This window comes from Pristiophorus japonicus, chromosome 2 (genome assembly GCF_044704955.1).
Source record: "Pristiophorus japonicus isolate sPriJap1 chromosome 2, sPriJap1.hap1, whole genome shotgun sequence".
NCBI lineage: Eukaryota > Metazoa > Chordata > Chondrichthyes > Pristiophoridae > Pristiophorus > Pristiophorus japonicus.
Genome location: NC_091978.1, coordinates 196,463,420 through 196,483,687, shown reverse-complemented (window position 1 = coordinate 196,483,687; position 20,268 = coordinate 196,463,420). Strand labels below are relative to the sequence as shown.

At 44.1% G+C, this 20,268-nt stretch overlaps 1 protein-coding gene across 7 annotated transcripts in view; it reads left to right on the top strand.

Moving 5' to 3' along the window:
* The window catches only part of tbc1d19 (TBC1 domain family, member 19), a 317,152-nt gene that overhangs the window by 101,263 nt on the left and 195,621 nt on the right, over positions 1–20,268 (top strand). For all 7 annotated transcript variants that reach the window (XM_070870665.1, XM_070870657.1, XM_070870654.1 and 4 more), the window contains 2 exons: positions 2,753–2,791; positions 12,252–12,364. In XM_070870665.1, the coding sequence (XP_070726766.1) occupies positions 2,753–2,791; positions 12,252–12,364 (152 nt within the window). The remainder of the gene's footprint in view (positions 1–2,752; positions 2,792–12,251; positions 12,365–20,268) is intronic.

Genomic DNA, 20,268 nt, shown 5'->3' with positions numbered 1-20,268 from the left:
GCTTCCTTGGGCAGAGAATTCCACAGATTCACAACCCTCTGGGAGAAGAAATTCCTTCTCAATTCAGTTTTAAATTGGCTCCCCCGAATTTTGATGCTGTGCCTCCTAGTTCTAGTCTCCCCGACTAGTGGAAACAACCTCTCTGCCTCTATCTTGTCTATCCCTTTCATGATTTTAAATGTTTCTATAAGATCACCCCTCATCCTTCTGAACTCCAACGAGTAAAGACCCAGTCTACTCAATCTATCATCATAAGGTAACCCCCTCATCTCCGGAATCAGCCTAGTAAATCGTCTCTGTACCCCCTCCAAAGCTAGTATATCCTTCCTTAAGTAAGGTGACCAAAACTGCATGCAGTACTCCAGGTGCGGCCGCACCAATACAGTTGCAGAAGGACCTCCCTGCTTTTGTACTCCATCCCTCTCGCAATGAAGGCCAACATTCCATTCGCCTTCCTGATTACCTGTTGCACCTGCAAACTAACTTTTTGGGACCCCTAGGTCCTTCTGCACCGCAGCATGTTGTAATTTCTCCCCATTCAAATAATATTCCCTTTTACTGTTTTTTTTTCCCCAAAGTGGATGACCTCACAATTTCCGACATTGTATTCCATCTGCCAAACCTGAGCCCATTTGCTTAACCTATCTAAATCTCTTTGCAGCCTCTCTCTGTCCTCTACACAACCCGCTTTCCCACTAATCCTTGTGTCATCTGCAAATTTTGTTACATTACACTCTGTCCCCTCTTCCAGTCATCTATGTCTATTGTAAACAGTTGTGGTCCCAGCACCGATCCCTGTGGCACACCACTAACCACCGATTTCCAACCCGAAAAGGACCCATTTATCCTGACTCTCTGCTTTCTGTTAGCCAGCCAATTCTCTATCCATGCTTATACATTTCCTCTGACTCCGCGTACCTTTATCTTCTGCAGTAACCTTTTGTGTGGCACCTTATCGAATGCCTTTTGGAAATCTAAATACACCACATCCATCGGTACACCTCTATCCACCATGCTCGTTATATCCTCAAAGAATTCCAGTAAATTAGTTAAACATGATTTCCCCTTCATGAATCCATGTTGCGTCTGCTTGATTGCACTATTCCTATCTAGATGTCCCGCTATTTCTTCCTTAATGATAGTTTCAAGCATTTTCCCCACTACAGATGTTAAACTAACCGGCCTATAGTTACCTGCCTTTTGTCTGCCCCCCTTTTTTAAACAGAGGCGTTACATTAGCTGCTTTCCAATCCGCTGGTACCTCCCCAGAGTCCAGAGAATTTTGGTAGATTATAACGAATGCATCTGCTATAACTTCCGCCATCTCTTTTAATACCCTGCAATGCATTTCATCAGGACCAGGGGACTTGTCTATCTTGAGTCCCATTAGCCTGTCCAGCACTACCCCCCTAGTGATAGTGATTGTCTCAAGGTCCTCCCTTCCCATATTCCTGTGACCAGCAATTTCTGGCATGGTTTCTGTGTCTTCCACAGTGAAGACTGAAGCAAAATAATTGTTTAAGGTCTCAGCCATTTCCACATTTCCCATTATTAAATCCCCCTTCTCATCTTCTAAGGGACCAACATTTATTTTAGACATTCTTTTCCGTTTTATATATCTGTAAAAGCTTTTACTATCCGTTTTTATGTTTTGCGCAAGTTTACCTTCGTAATGTATCTTTCCTTTCTTAGTCATTCTTTGCTGTCGTTTAAAATTTTCCCAATCTTCTATTTTCCCACTAACCTTGGCCACCTTATACGCATTGGTTTTTAATTTTATACACTCCTTTATTTCCTTGGTTATCCACGGCTGGTTATCCCTTCTCTTACCGCCCTTCTTTTTCACTGGAATATATTTTTGTTGAGCACTATGAAAGAGCTCCTTAAAAGTCCTCCACTGTTCCTCAATTGTGCCACCGTTTAGTCTGTGTTTCCAGTCTACTTTAGCCAACTCTGCCCTCATCCCACTGTAGTCCCCTTTGTTTAAGCATAGTACGCTCGTTTGAGACACTACTTCCTCACCCTCAATCTGTATTACAAATTCAACCATACTGTGATCACTCATTCCGAGAGGATCTTTTACTAGGAGATCGTTTATTATTCCTGTCTCATTACACAGGACCAGATCTAAGATAGCTTGCTCCCTTGTCGGTTCTGTAACATACTGCTCTGAGAAACATAAAATGTTTATAAAATATTGGTTTGGTCACAATTAGAATATTATGTGCAGTTTTGGGTACCCCATTTTAGTGAAGATATAACCATAAGGTGCATACAGTTAATTCAGTAGGATAATGCCAGTGATGGAAAACTCTCGTTTTGAGGAAAGCCTTGAGATATTGGGGCCATTTCCATTGGAGAATGAAGAGTTAATACAAAATGAAGAATGAAAAGGGAAAAACTATTTTCACTGGTTAGAGTGTCTGTAATGAGGGGCTATTAAATTTTAAATTAGCGCTAAGAGGGTAAGGAGCAGCATTAGGAGAAATGTTGTTACGTAGCGGGCTTTTAGAGCATGGCATGTGGGTAGAATTTTGGATTGCACTAGCAAACAGGGTGCACAGACGTGATGGGCTGAATGGCCTCCTTCTTGGCTGAAACTTCTATGGTTCTAAATACAATAATAATTTCTGTCAGAATGACTCCTGAATTATAAATAATTGTTAAATTCCATGATTGCTTTATGGAAAATGTGGAATTACTTTGTGTTTCTGACTACTGCAATATTTTAATTGAACATTGTTTCTTACAGAACTGTTTGAAAGTGAGTATATACGTCTTGGACAAAGAGGTAAGAACCTACTGGAAATTATTCAGAACTGCAGTATTGTCCAGATAATGGGCTCAATGTTCCCCAATGCCGTTTTTTTGCGTATTGCCAGAGTTACGCCCGTTTTTTCTGGCCCCAACTACTCCAAAAAAAATAAGTACCAAGTTTCCCCGTTCTATCTTTTGAAATTGGCGTCGCGCAACCTGTCCTGTAGCTTCGGGAGATGGAGCCCAATGTCTGCGCTGAAAAAACGATGCCCCCCCCCCCCCCCCCCCACCCCTTCTGCGCATGCATGAAAAAAAGGGACGTGTTTGACGTGATTGCTATGGGCGCACATGCCCAATACTGCTTCCAGTCTGCATTTGGCCATTTTTAAAGAGCCAGTTGTGTGAGAACTTTAATTCTCATTGGAAAAATCGGAGCTGCAATACAAGATTCAACGCAGCTCAAGGACCAAGAATTTCTTACAGGATGAAGTGGAGGCACTGGTTACTGTAATTGAAGCCAGATGGCACGAGCTGGGCACCAGCAAAGGTCACATAAAAATGTCACCAAAAGAAATGAAGAAATGCTGGAACCAACTTGCAGAAGATTACTGTGCAATGGTGACCACCCCGAGGTCTGGAGGCCACTGCAAAAAGAAGTGGCAGGACCTTGGTCAAGTAGTTAGTGTAAGTAATAATTTAATTTATGCAATGGAATTACAATTGTAAATGTGACCAGCTGTATATGTCCCACCCAGCAAATTGACACCCTCCTTAAAAAGTTATGTTTTCATCTTTGCAGAGGAAGTTGGCATACAACAAATGGGAAAGAACTCAAACAGGAGGAGGCCTGGCAAATCTGCACCCACTGACACCCTTGGAAGAGAGGGTCGCTGCTTTGATGGGTCCTGCCTGGAGAAAAGCAACCACAACTGCACAAGCTGGGCCCACACTCAAGGGCGAGGATAAGTCCTGCAAATTCCACATTCTGGCTTTGCTAAATGTTAAGTACTGCGTGGGCCAGCCATGCTTTGGTTCATGGGGATGTCTCCGTCAGCTACGCTTCGATTGATGCAATGTGCTATCATTCATCATGGTCCTTCAAATCAGCCTGCTGCCTGTGCTGTGTGCACCTATTCATGCCACCCACTCTGCTCCCCTCCTCTGCTGCTAACTATTTATCTGTTCTGTTATATTTTGCAGAACTTGAGGCCAACCCTGACGATGCAGAAGAAGATTCAGACGTGGACGAGCCTGAAGAGGAGAACATCTTCCAATCCCACTTCCCAGACCAAGAGCACGAGGGGGAGGGGGAGGGGATGGATGAAGCCCCAACTGTTATAATCACTTTGGAGAAGGTGCAGGTGCCGCCCATTGAAGTTCCAGCCCCTTTCCTGAGTGGTACGAGTGTTGGGACTTTCCATGGTTTCCCACAGTCTGAGGCTGGAGGTTCAAGTGGAGTGCAACAAGGCACACCCAGCGTCCCACCGTCCGAGGCTGTGGGTCCCAAATGGGATGCAGCGAGGCACACCCAGGGCCCCACCAACATGAGGGAGGGCATGTTAAATGTAGCTGAGACACTGTCAGTGAACATAAAGGAGGAACTGTTGCAGGTAGTTGACACATTGTCAGGGCACATGAGGGAGGGAATGTCAGAGTTAGCTGCTGCAATAAGGGAACACGCCCAGGCCCTGTGCCCATTGACAGAATCAACTGCCACTCCCACTCCAATCCCCAGGCCAGCCTCTGAAGAAGCCCAAGCTGGGCCTTCCATATTACCGGCTGTTCCCCCCCCTCAACCCCATCACGAAGTGCGCATTACCCGAGATGTTCGAAAGAATAAGCTTGGTACCAACCCGAGAAACGCTGCACCACCGCCTGCGGGCAGAGGTGGAGTCAACAAGACCAGCACAGCGGGCAGTCTTGGAATAAGGTGGAGGAGAGATGGGTGCAGCCTTTCTTTGCTGCTGTTGTTGTAGTTGTTGTTATTATTGTTACTGTTGTAACAATAATTTTATTCAAAATTAAAATTTTTTGTAAATTTGCAAGCTTAAGTTTGTCAGTGACCTTAGAGTATGTCAGTGACCTTAGAGTTTGTCAGTGATAAATTTTGTAAGTGATCTCAACTGAAAACTTTAAACTTTGATATAAGAATATTTTTATTTACGTTAAGTACAAACAAATGTTAAACTTTTGAATAAAATATATTTTAAATTATAACTGAATTGTTCATTTCCATTATTTGTTCCATTATTAACACAACTTTTTGAAGTAAAGAAGAATAATTTCCATTATTTGTTCCATTAATACAACACAACATTACGGAACAGGTCCAAACAGTAAACATGGTCCATTTGGAATAGTTACCGCTGAGCCTTCAGGCAGCAAAGCGTTCACGGATGAGCTGCTGGCGTAAGGCTCAAGCAACCGTTAAAGGGGCACGACGGCTCGCCCTCCTCTGTCGTCGTGCTCCGGGTTCAGGTAGTTGCCTGGCTTCCTCCTCCTCCTCCTCTTCCTCCTCATCATCTGCATCTTCCTCCTCATCGTCAGCCACTCTTACCTCAGGTGAGTCTTCTATTACCATCTGCTGCTGCCTCGTGATGGCTGAGTTATGCAGCATGCAGCACACAACTGACTGATAATCTCAAGGGAGTATTGCAAGTAGCCTCTGGAATGGTCCAGGCATCAGAAACGCTGTTTCAAGATGCCAATGGTTCTCTCTATTATGCTGTACATCGCAATGTGCGCTATGTTGTATTCACGGTCAGCTTAGGGGCATCATGAGCCAGGTGGCGAGGCCGTACCCTTTGTCTCCCAGCAGCTAGCTCTGCCCTTCTGGCTGTTGCTGAAACATGACAAATATAGCACTCTCGCGTAGGATGAACGCATCATGGGTGTTCCTAGGGTATCTTGCATCAACTGACATGATGCGATACATGTCATCATACATGATTTGCACATTAATGGAGTGGAAGCCTTTTCTGTTCCTGTACATCTCTGAATCCTGCAAAGATGCTCGCAAGGCGATGTGGGTATAATCAATGCAGCCCTGTACCTTTGGGAAGCCAGCAATCCTGGAGAAGCCCACAGCCCTTTCACGCATTGCCTGGGTGGTCATGGGGAACTTTATGTAGTCATTCCTCTGGGCATATAGTGCAGCAGTCACCTGCCGAATGCAGATATGTATTGCATGTTGAGAAATGGCGCACACATTCCCAGTTGTGGCCTGGAACGATCCAGATGCATAGAATGAAAGTGCAGCTGTAACCTTCACTTCAACTGACAAAGCAGTCCTCCTGACACTTCTAGGTTGCAGGTCTGCTTTTACTAACTCACAGATCTCAGTTACAACTTTTTTGCGGAAACGCAGTCTTCTGACACAGTCTGCATCACTCAGGTGCAGGTATGAACGCCTGTCTCAATATACCCGATGCGGGTAAGGCCTCCTGCCCATCATCCTACGTGCTCTGAGGTTCCTCATGCGATGACGTCGAATCAATTGTCTCCTCCGCAGCACCATCATGCAGAAGGCTTGCACGAGGTATGGCATTGTCAGTATTGCCCTCATGATTAAATTGTACTTGTGCAAGAAGCTCAAAACGGCAGGCAGGACAAGCTTCTTTGTTGTCTCTCTCCTCAAGGTCGACGCCCAGTATGGGCCACACCCTTGTCTAAGCATGCGCAATGGGTTTGCTTATATCGGGAACTGCGCCCCCACCCCCACCCGGGCTTCATTTGATGCTACTTGCTGCATAGTATAAGACTTCTAGGTTGCAGGTCTGCCACCAAGGGTGCTACCCAGCGCCGGGCCTGCGGCCGACATCTCGGCCAACATCTCGCCACATGCGACTAGGCCCATATAGCTGTGTCTGGTCTCCAGTCGTCTTGGACCCCCTTGCAACTGGATCAAGACCTCGCCCAGCTAAGCCCGTGTGATAGCCGGTGTGCAACGGCGTTAAAATAATTCACGCACAGGCATCTTCCACTTCGTCAACATGAAGTTCAGGACCTGGAACGTCAGGACCCTCTGGACAACCCCTACAATGAAAGACCGGAATGCCGCACTGCCATAGTTGCCCGGGAACTTAGGCGCTTTGATATCGACATCGCCGCCCTTAGTGAGACCCGGCGGGCGGGGGAAGGCCAGCTCAAAGAACAAGGTGGAGGTTACACCTTCTTCTGGAAAGGTAAACGGAGTCGGCTTCGCCATCAAAAACGAGCTGGTTGACCGCCTCAAAGACTCCCCCTGCGGGGCTAACGAACGCCTCATGACTGTTCGACTCACCCTATCCCGGAACCAGTGCGCCACAGTCATCGGTGCATACGCCCCAACACTCGATGCAACAGATGAGGCCAAAAATGGTTTTAACACCAACCTCGCAAAATCCCTGTCCTGTGTCCCCGCGGGCGACAAACTGATCCTCCTCGGTGACTTCAACGCCAGGGTTGGCAAGGACACAGACCTCTGCGGGGGCGTAATTGGTAGTGAGGGCTTAGGGAAAGCCAACTCCAGTGGTACCCTACTCCTGACAAAATGTCTAGAGCATGAACTTGTCATCACCAACACCTTGTTCTGCCAGAGAGACAAATACAAGGCATCGTGGCAACACCCTCGCTCCAAGCACTGGCACCTGCTTGACTATGTCATCGTCCGCGCCAGGGATCACAGGGATGTGCGCATCACCCGCGTCATGACAGGAGCCGACGACTGCTGGACAGACCACCGCCTAATCCGATCCATCATCGACATCAACATAGGCCCAAAGTGGAGGGGGCAGCAGAAGCGGGGCAGCAGAAGCAGTGCCGCAAAAAAGTGAATGCTGGAGCACTTAAGGACCCAGCTAAGAGAGCCCTATACAGCCAGCGCCTCACAGCTAACCTGACGTGCCTTGACAGCCTCGAGACGCAGAATGCCCACAGTGCTTGGTCTGTGCTCCAGGCCTCCGTAACCAGTGCTTGCAAAGAGACACTCAGTTACTCAACCAGGAAACACTAGGACTGGTTTGATGAGAATGATCAGGAGATCCAAGAGCTAATAGATTGCAAACACAGGGCACTTCTGAGCCTTAAACAACGACCCAATGCAGGAGCAGCAAAACAGCATTACAAACGGCTCAAGGCTGAGGTCTAGTAAAAAAGCCAGGATCGAAAGAACAGGTGGTGGATGAAGAAAGCACAGGAGATACAGCTGCTGGCCGACAACCATGATGTGCGAGGATTCTTCATTGCAGTCAAGGCCACATATGGGCCAAACACCCAAGGCCCCAGTCCACTGCTGGCCAAGAACGGGGAAACACTCGTCAAGGACACCGAGGCAGTCAGGGCTCGCTGGAAGGAGCACTTCGAAGATCTCCTCAATCGAGACTCTGCCTTTGACTCGACTCCATCCCGCAGTATGCTACCCGCCAGCACCTCAGTGAGACCCCAACACTGCCCGAGGTAGAAAAAGCCATAAGATAGCTTAAAAACAACAATGCTACGGGTGCGGACGGAATCCTTGCTGAGGCATTGACGTATGATGGAGAGGCACTGCTGGCTCGAATACACAACCTCATCTCTCTCATCTGGAGGGAGGAGAGCATGCCAGGGAATCTCAGAGATGCAGTAATCGTGGCCATCTTTAAAAAAGGGGACAAGTCTGACTGCGGCAACTACAGAGGAATCTCCCTGCTATCAGCCACTGGGAAAGTCGTTGCTAGAGTCCTCCTCAACCGTCTTCTTCCCGTGGCCGAGGAGCTCCTCCTGGAGTCACAGTGCGGATTTCGTCCCCTACGGGGCACAATAGACATGGTTTTTGCAGCGCGACAGCTACAGGAAAAATGCAGGGAACAGCGCCAGCCCTTACACATGGCCTTCTTCGACCTTACAAAGGCCTTTGACACTGTCAACCGCGAGGGTCTATGGAGTGTCCTCTGTTTCGGATGCCCCCAAAAGTTCGACACCACGCTCCGCCTGCTCCACGACGACATGCAGGCCGCGATCCTTACCAATGGATACAGCACTGACCGAATCCACGTCCGGACTGGGGTCAAACGGCTGTGTCATCGCCCCAACCCTCTTCTCAATCTTTCTCGCCAGCATGCTCCGCCTCACAGTCAACAAGCTCCCCGCTGGAGTGGAACTAAACTACAGAACCAGTGGGAATCTATTTAACCTGCGCCGTCTCCAGGCCAGATCCAAGACCACCCCAACCTCTGTCGTCGAGCTACAGTACGCAGACGACGCTTGCGTCTGCGCACATACAGAGGCTGCACTCCAGGACATAGTCGACGTATTTACTGAGGCATACGAAAGCATGGGTCTTACGCTAAACATCCGTAAGACGAAGGTCCTCCACCAGCCTGTCCTCACCGCACAGCACTGCCCCCCAGTCATCAAGATCCACGGTGCGGCCCTGGACACCGTGGACCATTTCCCATATCTCAGGAGCCTCCTATCAACAAGAGCAGGCATCGACGACGAGATCCAACACCGCCTCCAGTGCAGCCTTCGGCCGCCTGAGGAAAAGCGTTTTTGAATACCTTGCCCTCAAAACTGCCACCAAGCTCATGGTCTACAGTAATACCTGCCCTCCTGTATGGCTCAGAGACATGGACCATGTACAGTAGACACCTCAAGTTACTGGAGAAATATCACCAACAATGTCTCCGCAAGATCCTACAAATCCCCTGGGAGGACAGGAGCGCCAACATCCGCGTCCTCATTCAGGCTAACATCCCCAGCATTGAATCACTGACCACACTCGATCAGCTCCACTGGGCAGGCCACATAGTCCGCATGCCAGGCACGAGACTCCCAAAGCAAGTGCTCTACTCTGGCTCGTTTACCATGAAGGAGCTCAAAGGTGGGCAGCAGAAACGCTACAAGGACACCCTCAAAGCCTCCCTGATAAAGTGCAACATCCCCACTGATACCTGGGAGTCCCTGGCTCAAGACCGCCATAATCGGAGGAAGTGATCCGAGAGAGCGCTGAGCACCTCGAGTCTCAACGCCGAGAGCATGCAGAAATCAAGCACAGACAGTGGAAAGAGCATGCAGCAAACCAGTCCCGCCCACCCCTTCCTTCAACGACTATCTGTCCCACCTGTGACAGAGTCTGTGGCTCTCGTATTGGACTGTTCAGCCACCAAAGAACTCACTTCAGGAGTGGAAGCAAGTCTTCCTCGATGATGATGATGAGTGTAAGGCTTCTCATGCCTTCAGTTCGGCTTCCACCCACCCCAGCCCACCGGGCTTCATTTGATGCATAGTGGCATAGTGTAAGGGTTCTCATCGGTTCAGTTCGGCTTCCACATTCCCCCCATCCTCCAGGCTTCTTTTCAAGCCAAGCCCCTGTGTCTGGTCGAGGGACTGATTCTGCCGGCCGATGCTCCGGCCCTCGAGCCCAGTTTGGAGACGTTCGGTGGTGGTGTGGCGCTTTTATAAAAAAAAAATCCGAACTTAAAGAATTGTATGAATCTTCCATTTGCTGCATTTTCAGTTGGAAAAATGTGAGCTTGATGCATATTTATGTGTTCTTGACTCCTCCAAAACTTTGCCTAAAAACAACAGCGTCTTTCTGGGCCGATTTTTTGATGTGTGCTGGTTTTTCTTAAGTGCCCGGAAGGTTTTTTGGGGAGTAGTCACACAGCCATCCTAGGAGAATTGTAAGTGGGCCAAAATTGCATAATTGTGAAAAACTGGCGCAGATATCTGGTTACGCCCCCATGACGCAAAAAAAACAAACCTAAAAAAATCGTAACTAACTAATGCTGGCGCACAAACTTTGGGGAAACTTGGATTTTTAAATTTAGGCCAAAAAAAGTGGCGCATGCCAAAAAAAACAGCACAAATCACTAGGGAAAATTGAGCCCAATGTTTTTTACATCATGCCAAGTCCCTGGTGTAAAGAGAGTTTTCAAGAGATGCAAGTAGCTCTAGTGAATGCCCAGAAGGAGAGTGGCAAAGTTGGCTTTCACTCACCCTGGTTCATACTCAAACTGATTACAGGGCCATAGGCAGCAATCTGGAACAGATACTCTGCCACTCATTTAGTTAATTGTTACGTATGATGTAGGGAGACTTAATGTAGAGAAAGAAGTAAAATAAAATATTTAGCCTTTGGGAGAGGGAGACGAGAGAAAACTGTCCTACTCACACCACCTGCATTAAAGTATCTAAAGGCAGAAGCAGCAGGCATTAAACCTGTCCTTTTAACGTTTGCTAACTTCTGTACCGCCCATGACGCAAAAAAAAAAACTAAAAAAATCGTAACTAACTAATGCTGGCGCACAAACTTTGGGGAAACTTGGATTTTTAAATTTAGGCCAGTCTGTGCATAGTATGGAATTAAGTACTATTTTATTCTTAAAATAAGGTGCCTCATTTTCTCATTACCAATGTATCAGATATATATACTTGACTGTACTATATATGATATTAGTGTCTAGTTATATTTTTGGCTGTTGGAATAAAATTAAATATTGCTACAGGCCAGCATTTATCTTTGCACATAGCCCGTATCTTCATTGTTCGACAAAACCTCGTGATGTAATATTGTAAACCTGTTTGCAGGGTTTGGGGAAAAAACATTTTTGTTCTTGGTCTCAATCCAAAACCATTCAAACCAGTGGATTTCATGCATGAGTTAATTTTCTATGACACTGAGCTGTCAAATCTGTCACAAGGTCATAACTGCAAAAACATGAAGGGTTGCTATCCTTGAAGGCAGAAACATGATACGTGCTGCAATTTCACTTTGACGTTTTGTATCAAAGTTTACACACGATGCTGTTTCAGACACCACTCTCGTTTCTGAATGCTATCTCTGGAAACTCTGTCTATTATAAGCACACATCCAAATTGAATTGCTGAATCAGGGTCGCTGGAGTGTGCATTTGTCTGTGGGAAATATTGACATGCATGTTGGAATGCTGCTATTATTTATCTAAGCCTTTATATGCTCCCAGCAGCCCCAAGGGTCAAATTTGAGAGGAACCTACCCTTGTTACACTCTTTTATGTTTCCAGTATGTATGAAAAATAAATAATCTGCATGGTGTAGTATATATTCAAGTAACATTTTTCATTGATATAAAGACCACAAGTAGATTAGAAATGTATTCCACTGATTTGTTAAAAAAATTGTTCTAATTTTTTAAGCTGTTTGCCATGTCTCCAGACCAATCTGGAAATTATTACATAGAACTTGTATATTTTACCTTCAAGACTTGGTTGTCTAAATTAATTTATGAATAAAAAACAATACAATATGAATGTTTACAGATACTATTTGAAGGGTAATGCACATGGAACAACCAGTACATATTCTGTTCTAACTATACTGTGAGTATAGAAGTTGTGCTTCAAGCAAATGTGGTCACAGACAGCCTTGTTCCAAATCCTTATTTTTTAATTTCCATTGCGTATCCTTTCATTAGAAATATTGTAATAGCCTAGACATGGCTTTTAACATTAATTCAGTTTGTCATGCTAAACTTATCTTTTGTTTGCCTGTAGTTTTGTCTGAACAAGACAGTGCTGCAGCTCAGCAGTACATTCGACAGGGTTGTCCAACAGGACTGCGTGCGGATATGTGGGCTCTCATTCTGAATATCAATAATCAACTACAGGTAACGGATCACTAATTATGTTTACTTTTGTGAATCCACGCAAGACTGTTATTAATTCATACTGACAGAGGAGCTCCATTTGCACTACAACGTTTTGTTCCAGCTTGAGAGCTCGGGTGGAAAAGTAATATAAATAATAATTGTAAAACAAATAAAAAGGATGAGAGTAGAGTAATAGTCAGAAATTGTGAGTTAGCCGCTGCAGGGAAAGGGAAAACTAAAATATATAAAGTAATTAAATCAGGAAAGAGAAAAAAGAAATGTGTGAGCAGAAGGACAGGTTAGGGTGTGTGGCCAAAATAAGTGATCTTTATACAAACGCATGGAGTATAAAGAACAAATTAAATGAATTACAGGCACAAATTCAACTTGGAGGGTATGACATGGTAGCCATTACTGAGACATGGCTGCAAGACGGTCAGGACTGGGAACTAAGTATACCAGGTTATAAGATCTACAGGAAGAATATGAAATCTTGTAGAAGGGGATGAAATGACTTCTATGATAAGAGATGGTATAATGCGAGGTAAGCAGGCAGTGGAGACTTTGAGTAGAATTAAGAAATTGAAAAGGATTTAAGACTGCAGTGGGACTTGTGTACAGGCCCCCTGGTAGCAGCTGTGAAGAAGCAGAATGTATTAATGCAGAGATTAGACAAGCATGTAGTAGTTTTAATGGTGGCTTTTAACTTCCCTATAGATTGGGATAAGCAGATGAGCTTATGTCAAAGAGCAAATGTTTTGAGTGTGTTTAACATAATTTTCTGCAACAATATGTCCTAGAACCAACAAGGGGACAGGCCATATTATATTTAATAATGAACGTTCAATGTTATGTTTGAAAGGGAGAAACGCAAAACAGCTACTAAGATTCTAGATTTAGGCAAGACCAATTTCAACGGGATGAGACAGAGTCTGTCCACAGAAAACTGGGCAAATCTGTTAATGGGTAAAACAATAGAAGATCAGTGGGAAATTTCATAAAATAATTCAACGTGATACAGAACCAGTTTATACCTGAGGGGCAAGAGCTCTACTTGCCAAAAAAAAGCAATGGGTGACTAAAGATGTAAGGGACAATATAAAACTAAATGAAAAAAGTGGCACAAATCGTGGTGAATGGGAGGGATACAAAGAACAGCAAAGGGTGACAAAACCGATCATAAGACAGATAGTAAGAGCTACAAAAAGGGAGTATGCAAAGAAATTTGCAAGCAATATCAAAATCAATACAAGAAACATTTACAATTATATTAGGAAAAAGAGGGTGGTTAAGAGCAATATGGGCCTCATTAAAAACTGGTATTTTGAGGGCAGAGTTGGCTAAAGTGGACTGGGAAAATAGATTAAAGTGTAGGATGGTTGATGAACAGTGGTGTACATTTAAGGAGATATTTCACAACTCTCAAGAAAAATATATTCCAGTAGGAAGAAAGGGTGTAAGAGAAAAGATAGCCGTCCGTGGCTAACTAAATAAATAAAGGACGGTATCCAATTAAAAACAAGGGCATACAAAGTGACCAAAACTAGTGGGAGGACAGAAGACTGGAAAGCTTTTAAAAGCCAGCAAAGAATGACTAAAAAAATGATTAAGAAAGGGAAGAGAGACTATGCAAGTAAACTAGCATAAAATATATAAACAGATAGCAAGAGTTTCTATAGGTATGTAAAAAGGAAAAGAGTGGCTAAAGTAAATGTTGGTTCCTTAGAGGACGAGACCGGAAAATTAGTAATGGGGAACATGAAGATGGCATAAACTCCGAACAAATATTTTGTATCAGTCTTTATGATAGAGGACACTAACAATATTTCAACAGTGGATAGTCAAGGGGCTATAGGTGGGGAGGAACGTAACACAATCACAATCACTAAGGAGGTGGTACTCACTAAGATAATGGGACTAAAGGCAAATAAGTGCCCTGGACCTGATGGCGTGCATCCTAGGGTCTTAAGAGAAGTAGTGGCAGGGATAGTGGATGCATTGGTTGTAATTTACCAAAATTCCCTGGATTCTGGGGAGGTCACAACAGATTGGAAAACTGCAAATGTAATGCCCCTATTCAAAAAAGGAGGCAGACAAAAAGCAGGAAACTATAGACCTGTTAGCCTAACATCTGTGGTTGGGTAAATGTTGGAGTCCATTATTAAAGAAGCAGTAGCAGGACATTTGGAAAAGCAAAATTCGGTCAGACAGAGTCAACATGGATTTATGAAGGGGAAGCCATGTTTGACAAATTTGCTGGAATTTTTTGAGGATGTAACGAACAGAGTGGATAAAGGGGAACCAGTAGATGTGATGTATTTGGACTTCCAGAAGGCATTTGACAAGGTGCCACATAAAAGGTTACTGCACAAGATAAAAGTTCACGGGGTTGGGGGCAATATCATTAGCATGGATAGAGGATTGGCTAACTAACAGAAAACAGAGTCGGGATAAATGGTTCATTCTCTGGTTGGCAATCAGTGGGGTGCCGCAGGGATCAGTCCTGGAACCCCAACTATTTATGATCTATATTAACGACTTGGAAGAAGGGACTGAGTGTAACATAACCAAGTTTGCTGACGATACAAAAATGTGAGGAGGTCACAAAAAATCTGTAAAAGGACATAGACAGGCTAAGTGAGTGGGCAAAAATTTGGCAGATGGAGTATAATGTTGGAAAGTGTGAGGTCATGCACTTTGGCAGAAAAAAAATCAAAGAGCAAGTTATTATTTAAATGGAGAAAGATTGCAAAGTGCTGCAGTACAGCGGGACCTGGGGGTACTTGTGCAAAAAGATAGTGTGCAAGTACAGTAAGTGATCAGGAAGGCCAATGGAATCTTGGCCTTTATTGCAAAGGGGATGGAGTATAAAATCAGGGAAGTCTTCCTACAGCTATACAGGATATTGGTGATGCCACACCTGGAATACTAGGTGCAGTTTTGGATTCCATATTTACGAAAGGATATACTTGCTTTGGAGGCAGTTCAGAGAAGGTTCACTAGGTTGATTCCGGAGATGAGGGGGTTGACTTTATGAGGAAAAGTTGAGTAGGTTGGGCCTATACTCATTGGAATTCAGAAGAATGAGAGGTGGATGCAGAGAGGATGTTTCCACTGATGGGAGAAGACTAGAACTAGAGGGCATGATCTTAGAATAAGGGATCGCCCATTTAAAACAGAGATGAGGAGAAATTTATTCTCTGAAGGTTTCTGTGGAATTTGCTGCCTCAGAGAGCTGTGGAAGTTGGGACATTGAATAAATTTAAGACAGAAATAGACCATTTTTAAACGATAAGGGGTTATGGGGAGCGGGCAGGAAAGTGGAGCTGAGTCCATGATCATATCAGCCATGATCTTATTTAATGGCGGAGCAGGCTCGAGGGGCCGTATGGCCTACTCCTGTTCTTAATTCTTATTTTCTTATGTTCTTATTATAAATGAAAATAAAGAAATGTCGGGATTGTTAAATAATTACTTGGCGTCATTATTTACAATAGATAGATAATTAAAATGTCATGGACAGGTCCAAAAAATTATCCAGAAGTCTAATAGAATGCTGGCCTTATGATAAATATATATACAAGGGGTTCGAAGTCATGCTGCAGCCCTGGTTGGAATACACCCTGGATTACTATGTTCAGTTCTGGGCACCGCACCTTCGGGAATGATACATTGGCCTTGGAGGGAATGAAGCGTATATTTACTGGATTGATACCTGCACTCCAGGGGCAAATTATGAGGAGAGATTATGCAAACTAGGATTCTATTCCCTGGAATTTAAAAGTTTAAGGGTTAATTTGATCAAAGTATTCAAAGTAGATATTGAGAGGAACAGATTGGGTAGAAAGAATGAAACTATTTCCGCTGGTTGGGGAATCTAGGACTAGGGGACATCGTCTAAAAATTAGAGCCAGGCCTTTCAGGAGTGAAGTTAGGAAACGCTTCTACACGCAAAGGGTGATAGAAGTTTGGGACTCTCTTCTGCAAACGACAGTTGATGCTGGGTGACTTGTTAATTTTAAATCCGAGATTGATAAGTATATGTTTACCAATGGTGTTGAGGGATATCGGGCAATGGTGGGTATATGGCGTTCGGTCACAGATCAGTCATGGCCTCATTGAATGGTGGAACAGGCTCGAGGGGCTAAATGGCCTACTCTTGATCTTGTGTTCCTATGTATTTGATATTTGTATGACATTGCTAGATGCTACTGCATTTTAACATGAGGCATTTCAGGGTTAAACACCTCTTTCATCTGGGGATACTCTGTGAAGAATTTTCTGGAGAATTTTGCAGTTATGTTGGCAATTTGTAAAATCTTAATTTAGATTATTACAGCACAGAAACAGAGCATTCCACTGACAAGTGGAAACATCAAGTCTGCATTCGTCACATGAACTACTTACTCTAATTGCACTCTCCTGTCTGCTCCTCATACTTATTAATGTTCCTCTTTTACAAACCGCTAACTATTTCACATTTAAACCAATTTATGGATCCTGCTTTAACAGTGGTTTGTGGCAGAAAATTCAACATTCTAAGCACTCTAGACATTTTTCTTACCTTCCCTTTAATTCTTTCTATGATGGATCTTAAATTTGAACCCTCTTGTTACTATCCCACTGACCAGTGGAAACAATCTTTCAACATTTACCTTTCATAACCCTTCATAATCTTGAAGATTTCTCAGATTTACCCGTAACTTCCTAAAGTCTAGTTTTAACAAAAAAACACAATTTCAAGTCTCCCTTCATAACTGTAATCGCTTATACCTGCTAATGTCATAGTGTATCTAGACTATACCTTTTCCATTGCTTTTATATTCTTTGTGTAATGGTGTGCCAAAACTGCATACAATACTCCTCCAGCAACCTAAGACAGATCTTGTACAAGTTCAACATTATCATCTTTCTTTTGTATTTTGTGCAAAAACCAAGGATTGCATTTTCCTTTTTTAATGGTCTGTTTACTTCTACTGCCACCTTTTCATTTACCTGTCTAAACACACCATAGTCCCTCTATCCCCTTGCTCCATTTAAGGTGTATTTCCTTTCCCTATTCTTTCTTCACATTTTCCTGCATTGAGCTACTTCTGTTCCCTATCTGATCATCCTACCAATCTGTCCATTTCCTCCTTCAGTCTTTCATAATCTTCATCACAATTTGCATAAAACCTCCAATTTGGTGTAATCAACAAATTTTGATGATTGGTTTTTTACTTAAATCCAGATCATATAGTAGCAAATTTCCTGTGGCATTGCTCATGTTATGTTGGAGGTTTTATAAAAACAGGGGTGTTATGCCAAGCAGTGATATCAGGGACACTGACTTGTTAGCATTGGGGTAACCCTGGGTTCTAAAAGCACTGACAAAGTTAGGACTTGTCCATTCCAGTGTAAGTACATTTTTAAAGATGTGATGAGACTTAATTACTGCCAAAAAATCTCTCTAGCACTGAAAATTAATATTTACAAGTTTGGAGTCTCATTCCTTCAGATTTTAATTATTTTTTGAGATTTAAAAGAATAAAATAATTTACATTTATTTTCATTTTTGTTCAATCTCTCATCTCTCTTAATCCCATCTTTCATTCTCTTTTTTATTTTGTGTACATGATTTGGCATTGAATTAACTATTCTTACTTGCACTTCCTGGTTCAGACTATCTGCTTCAGTAAAGATTCTTCAATCTGATTGGTTGAGGAGATACACAGGTGCTTGACTTGTTCACACAGGTCTCAGATTCCCTGTCGAGAGCACGGCAGTGAAATGGGTTTCTAATCACCACAAGTTCCAGTGCAAAACCCCATAGAAACTCTGTCGGCAAGTGTAAGTGTAGTGAATGGCTGGTGCCGTTCATTTGTCACTGAGCATTAAATCCAGGCTAATATAAAGTAGATTTGAACTTGCTGGAAGAGTTCGATTTTATTTTAAATGTTATATACTGTGTGCAAACAAACCCTATTTAATGGTTGTTAGCTTTGAGTAAGCTATGGGGACAAAAACAAATCTGAGAACCTGAGAGATAATAATTTTTATCTTGAATCATGAATGTAGATAGACTCCACTAAAATCAACTTCTAAACATAGGGCTAGACTTTCCCTTGATGATCGCTGGGCTATTGCCCAAATATGCAGGCTATCGCCCATTTCACCTTAAAATTTGAAAGTTGGACCCAAAGATCAGCGGACCAACTTTTGGCACACAAGATTTTGACATTGCCGAGGTGATCGCTCGCTGAGAAGATCGCCGGAGATAAGCTGCTCCCGACTGGCACTGTTCGGCAGGACTCGGCATTACAGACGCCATTTTGAACATCGGAGGAATTGAGAGGCTGCTTGAAGAAGGGACTTATGAGGAGAATTAATTTGTGAGTTATTTTAAGAGCCTTATTGACTCTTTGGCAATCATCTGCTCACATTTCTATTGAGGACAAATTTAGGGCATTTATAGCAATAGTAATGGGTCTGTAACTTCTCTACCATTATTGGTGAATAATCACATGCTGCAGACTGAAGATGGGAGAAGGTATATTGAAGAAGGCAGACAGTTGCAGAGGAGGAGACCTTACACCTGACGCAGTTACAGGGAAAAGCGATCATACCTGAACTTGTCCGATAACACGTGCCTTAGGAGGCTGCGATTCCGAAAGAAGGTCATCGCTGAGATATGCAAGCTCATCAAGGGAGATCTGCAGCCTACCAGCACCATCAGGACCGCACTGCCCATTGAGGTTAAGGTTATTGCGGCACTTTCCTTCTATGCATTAGGCTCCTTTCAGGCCTCAGCTGACTATCTCTCAGTAAGCCACACATTGCTCCATTCCACAGGTGACTGAAGCCCTTTACGCTCACAGGATGGACTTTATAAGCTTCCCTTATGACCAGGGAGGCACAGACCGAGGGGGCTCTGGGTTTCTCGAGAATAGCAAACTTCGCCAAGGTGCAGGGAGCAATAGACTGCACATCGCCCTGAGAGCACCTTTAAAGGATGCGGAGGTGTTTCATAACCGAAAGGGATTCCACTCCCTGAATGTGCAGCTCGTTGTTGACTACAACCAAATAATCATGGCAGTAAATGCAAATTTTCCAGGCAGCATCCATGACGCGCACATCTTGCGTGAGAGCACTGTCTCTGACCTGTTTAAGAGTCAGCCCCAAGGTCATGGCTGGATGCTGGGAGATAAAGGATATGGCCTTGCCAGCTGGTTCATGACCCCCCTGCCTAATCCCCAGATGGAAGTTGAGAAGCACTATAATGAAATCCATATAGCTATACGCAACATCGTCGAAAAGACAATTGGAGTGCTCACGCAGAGTGCCTAGACCACTCTGGAGGCAGTCTACAATACCACTCTGACCAGGTCTCTGAGTTCATTGTGATGTGTTGCATGTTGTATAACCTAGCTATAAGGAGAGGACAAAAATTGCCAGATGGGACCGCCGGTCCACCTCAGGAGAGAGGGGAGGCGGAGGAGGAGGATGACGAGGACCTCGGGGAGGACAACCAGCCTGGCGATGAACCCGTGCCCCCGCAAGACAGGAAAGACCCCGTAGGAGTTACGCAGCTGCAAAACTCTTGCATCAGCAGCTCATAAATGAACACTTTGCATGAACTTACATTGGTGTCAGTTGTAGTTGCGTTATGTTTCATCCTGGCCATTGTTTTCCAAGAATTGTACTCCTGTTATACCTTACGTTATTAGAAGGCAGTGCATGACAATTGTAAAATTTCAAATAAAATTTACAAAATTGGATAATTTTTTAAAATTAATACCCCCTCCCCCCCCACCCCCCCCAACAGTCACCCAACAATAAAATTCAACAAACACCCTCCCACCCTCCCAACACCCCCAACATTCAACACATTTTTAATAATAACAACAATAACAATTTCTCCTCCCTACCTGCGGCCACGCTTC